General features: G+C 37.1%; 1 protein-coding gene across 2 annotated transcripts in view; it reads left to right on the top strand.

The window, feature by feature from the left end:
* Positions 1 to 4760, top strand: part of LOC106476421 (probable 3',5'-cyclic phosphodiesterase pde-5) — a 13107-nt gene that overhangs the window by 6773 nt on the left and 1574 nt on the right. The window contains exons 7-11 of one of the 2 annotated variants that reach the window (XR_002609165.1): positions 348 to 469; positions 1080 to 1191; positions 2781 to 2861; positions 3042 to 3130; positions 3976 to 4586. Coding sequence is in view for 1 of the 2 variants with exons in the window: in XM_013937083.2 (XP_013792537.2) it covers positions 348 to 469; positions 1080 to 1191; positions 2781 to 2861; positions 3042 to 3130; positions 3976 to 4105 (534 nt within the window). In the remaining variant the exon portion in view is untranslated. Of the gene's footprint in view, positions 1 to 347; positions 470 to 1079; positions 1192 to 2780; positions 2862 to 3041; positions 3131 to 3975; positions 4612 to 4760 lie in introns of those variants that run through there. The other variant, XM_013937083.2, reaches the window with a different exon arrangement.

Genomic DNA, 4760 nt, shown 5'->3' with positions numbered 1-4760 from the left:
TTACAATATACACTCTAGATCCCAGTTCACTTCCTTACCACATACACTCTAGATCCCAGCTCACTTCCTTACAATATACACTCTAGATCCCAGTTCACTTCCTTACCACATACACTCTAGATCCCAGCTCACTTCCTTACCATATACACTCTAGATCCCAGTTCACTTCCTTACCACATACACTCTGGATCCCAGTTCACTTCCTTACCATATACACTCTAGATCCCAGCTCACTTCCTTACCATATACACTCTAGATCCCAGCTCACTTCCTTACCATATACACTCTAGATCCCAGCTCACTTCCTTACCATATCCACTAAATAATTGGTATGTATTTTCCTTAAGGTGCTGAGAAATATAAAGCATTGTATCCTAGCAACAGATTTGGCTTTGTTTTTTCCGAATCAAATCAAACTAAGAAAAATCCTTGATGAAAAGACATTTGACTGGGATTCTAATGAGCACAGGTAAGACTACCTTTAAAATACACGTGTGTATGTATACTAGCATGTAAAAATGCTTTAAAAGCATCCGCTTTAAAACTATATATATAGAACTGCATCGTAAAGATTCGTGACTTCAATAACATTTAAAATACAGAGATGTCGTTGTTGTATATAAAAATACCACGTCGTTTAAACCAATCAAAGCGCCATCTTTTGACGGATATATATATACAACACAAGATGCTCAAGGTAAGGTAAACGGTTTATGTTAGTACGGTCATTGGTTGCATTCTAATTCCTTGAAACTTCTCCAGATTTTAGTTAAAACATTTTATTTTAAATTTCTAAATGTATCAATTCGTTTTTGTATTTTCTTCTGAGGAATAATTTAATTTTTCCGAAAATGTTTTTTTTTCTTTTTAAATCAAGAAGCGAAGCGAATGAATATCAAATATAATTAAAAAATAAAGTTTTTAAAACATTTCTGGATATTCGATAACGTTTCTTTTTAGATCAATTGATGGCGATGTTTCTAACTGTTAAAGTATCTCTTCGATAGAATTAAATAGATTGCGACGTTTCGAACCGTTAAAGCCAATCCTCACCAGGACGTATTTGTTGAACTTTTTAGGCTCTTGTTGGAAGCAATAGCCATGACTGCCTGTGATCTGTGTGCCAGCACGAAACCATGGGAAGAACAGCGGAAGACAGTGAAAGTGATTTTTGAAGAGTTTTACGAACAGGTACATCATCATCATCATCATCACACGAGTCCTTTCATCATCATGACACTTCCGAGTCCTTTCATTATCATGACACTTCCTAGTCCTTTCATCATCATGACACTTCCGAGTCATTTCATCATCATGACACTTCTGAGTCCTTTCATCATCATGACACTTCCGAGTCCTTTCATCATCATGACATTTCCGAGTCCTTTCATCATCATGACATTTCCGAGTCCTTTCATCATCATGACACTTCCGAGTCCTTTCATCATCATGACATTTCCGAGTCCTTTCATCATCATGACACTTCCGAGTCCTTTCATCATCATGACACTTCCGAGTCCTTTCACCATCATGACACTTCCGAGTCCTTTCATCATCATGACACTTCCGAGTCCTTTCATCATCATGATACTTCCGAGTCCTTTCATCATAATTAACTATTAGGAAGAACAAAATTCGTCATGGACGATTGGAGCTTTATTATAAAAAATGGACAACTAAGTGAATCAGGGAAATCAGTCTTCAGTAGTAACCCTGATTCGATCTCCCTCTGGTGGTCAAATAATCCATTGTCTTAAGTAAACAGGATTGTTTTTGTTTTTCGTTAGAAGCGAGGTATTTCATGTGAACTCAGTACTTACTTGGGTAAAAATTGGGGAAGCCGTTTTTGTATTTGTTTATTGTTCTCCGCACGGTAAACTTGGGAACTTACAACGCTAAAATCCGGGGTTCGATTCCCCGCGGTGGACACAGCAGACGTGGCTTTGGTTTGATAGAACAAACAAACAAAGTTTTGAACTGATACGACCAATGTTTAAGTTGTTATACACCGGTGGGTCATAAAATACAAAACAATAATCAAACATTAATTTTTTCTGTATTCTAGGTTGCTTCATTTGTTTCAAAACCAGAAGCGTTTTCTAACACAATTATATCAGAATTTCAGCAATTAGGCACGTGATCCAAATGTTTCCCCTTATAGAGCTGGTCGACATTACTTCAGACTTGTAAATTAACCACAATAGTTATTACCATCAAACATAGAGCCCTCCCCGCTGGCTCAACGTCAAGTTTGGGGGGATTATAGCACTAGATAGTTGGTTTCGATACCCGCGGTGGAAAGAGAACAGTTAGCCCATTTTGTAACTTTGCCTTTAAACAACAACAACTAGACATACAGCGCCCCCGCTCGCTGGCTCAGCGGTAACTCTGAGTGCTTATAACGCTAGAAATCGAGTTTCGATACCCGCGGTGGAAAGAGAACATTTAGCCCATTTTGTAGCTTTGCCTTTAAACAACAACAACTAGACATACAGCGCCCCCGCTCGCTGGCTCAGCGGTAACACTGAGGGCTTATAACGCTAGAAATCGAGTTTCGATACCCAAGGTAGTCAGCGCACGGATAGCCCATTGTGTAACCTAGCACTTAACAACAAAAAGAGGGGGGAAAAGAATTCATACACGTAACACGGAACAAACACATCATATAAATAATCCAGTGGACATTTATGAGAATACTTCGAAGAGAAACAAAAGTCAGTGAGGTCAAAATATGTATAATTTTTATGAAAGTGATGACACGCCAACTTTATGGTTTTCAGGGTGATGCCGAGAGGGAGCAAGGAAGATCACCCGTGCCCATGATGGACCGAACTAAACCCCAGGAGCAACCGGCTTCACAGGTGTGAAAACTGAGTGAATTATCATGTTTACTTTTCACTCTTTCTTTCTTAAACATATGTTTCCAGTGTCGATGTGACCAGTTTTACGATCAGTTCTAGAACAAATAACTTTCGTTTAAAACTAACTTAAGACTGATGTTTCCAGTGACGATGTGACCAGTTGTTTTTCTATTTTCTCAGGTGGGTTTCCTCACAGCTATATGCAAGCCTTGCTACGAGCTTCTGGCAGCTGTTATACCAGAAAGTAGGCCAATGTTAAATGGTTGTTTGTAAGTGTCATCTTGTAGACCGATATAGCTGACTAGATATTTGTATTATTCGTATTTCAGAATGAATGGAATTTTGTTGAACTTTCGTTTTTTTAAAGGACAAAATATCTTTTTTTTACAACGTAATCGAAATGAACGAAAATGAAAATCATTGTGAAGTGAATTTTAATGGTAAGGAAGTGAAATGGGAAGTAGAGTGTAATGGTAAGGAAGTGAAATGGGAAGTAGAGTGTAATGGTAAGGAAGTGAAATGGGAAGTAGAGTGTAATGGTAAGGAAGTGATATGGGAAGTAGAGTGTAATGGTAAGGAAGTGAAATGGGATGTAGAATGCAATGGTAAGGAAGTGAAATTGGAAGTAGAATGTGTAGGGGTAAGGAAGTGAAATGGGAAGTAAAATGTGTATGGTAAGGAAGTGAAATGGGAAGTAGAATGTAATGGTAACGAAGTGAAATGGGATGTAGAATGTATTGGTAAAGAAGTGAAATGGAGTCTACAATGTGTATGGTAAGGAAGTGAAATTGGAAGTAGAATGTAATGGTAAGGAAGTGAAATGGGAAGTAGAATGTAATGGTAAGGAAGTGAAATGGGAAGTAGAATGTAATGGTAAGGAAGTGAAATGGGAAGTAGAATGTAATGGTAATGAAGTGAAATGGGATCTACAATGTGTATGGTAAGAAAGTGAAATGAGATTTACAATGTGTATGGTAAGTAAGTGAAATGGGAACTACAATGTGTATGGTAAGGAAGTGAAATGGGAAGTAGAATGTAATGGTAAGGAAATGAACTGGAGACAAATTTCTTCACAGTTTAAAATGTGTGTGTGTATTTTGTTTTTCTTAAACAGAAGAAATTTAGCTCAGTGGCAGTCCCTGGTTGAACAGTTGAAAGAGTCAGAAGAGAACCAGCCTATGTCTGTTCAGTCCGAAGAAGAAAATGTGAAAGAATTAGAACAGAAGACTGATGGTGAAAAATGAATACTTATTTAAAGTGGAAGATACTGAAGAGAATTCTCACTAGAAACGATAAACAGATTTCAAAATATAGTAACGGTACAACAAAGTATATATATGTGTATATGTTTCAGCATATTTTGAAATATGTATATTTATTATTCTAGCGGTTTTCAGAATTAAAATCCTTGCAGAGAACTGTCAAAAATGCATGTATATAATACGTGAACTGAGATTTGAAAGTATTTTAGTAATTTTGTGGCAAGTCGATACCAATTAAATGTTCTAAAATTAATTGTCGACTTTGTTTTGAGTAGTGGTCTACAGTAAAGTTACATTTACTGGAAACTTGTTTTATTATGTAGATCAAACAAGTGTAATTAAACTGGGATCTAGAGTGTATGTGGTAAGGAAGTGAACTGGGATCTAGAGTGTATGTGGTAAGGAAGTGAGCTGGGATCTAGAGTGTATATGGTAAGGAAGTGAACTGGGATCCAGAGTGTATGTGGTAAGGAAGTGAGCTGGGATCTAGAGTGTATACGACAAAATAAAACTTATTTAGTGGAGACGACAAAACAAAACTTATTTAGTGGAGACGACAAAACAAAACTTATTTAGTGGAGACGACAAAACAAAACTTATTTAGTGGAGACGACAAAATAAAACTTGTTTAGTGGAG

Source organism: Limulus polyphemus, unplaced genomic scaffold (genome assembly GCF_000517525.1).
Source record: "Limulus polyphemus unplaced genomic scaffold, Limulus_polyphemus-2.1.2 Scaffold10529, whole genome shotgun sequence".
NCBI classification, from domain to species: Eukaryota; Metazoa; Arthropoda; class Merostomata; order Xiphosura; family Limulidae; genus Limulus; species Limulus polyphemus.
Note: the sequence above shows the minus strand (reverse complement) of the source record. Positions and strands in the feature narration are given on the sequence as shown.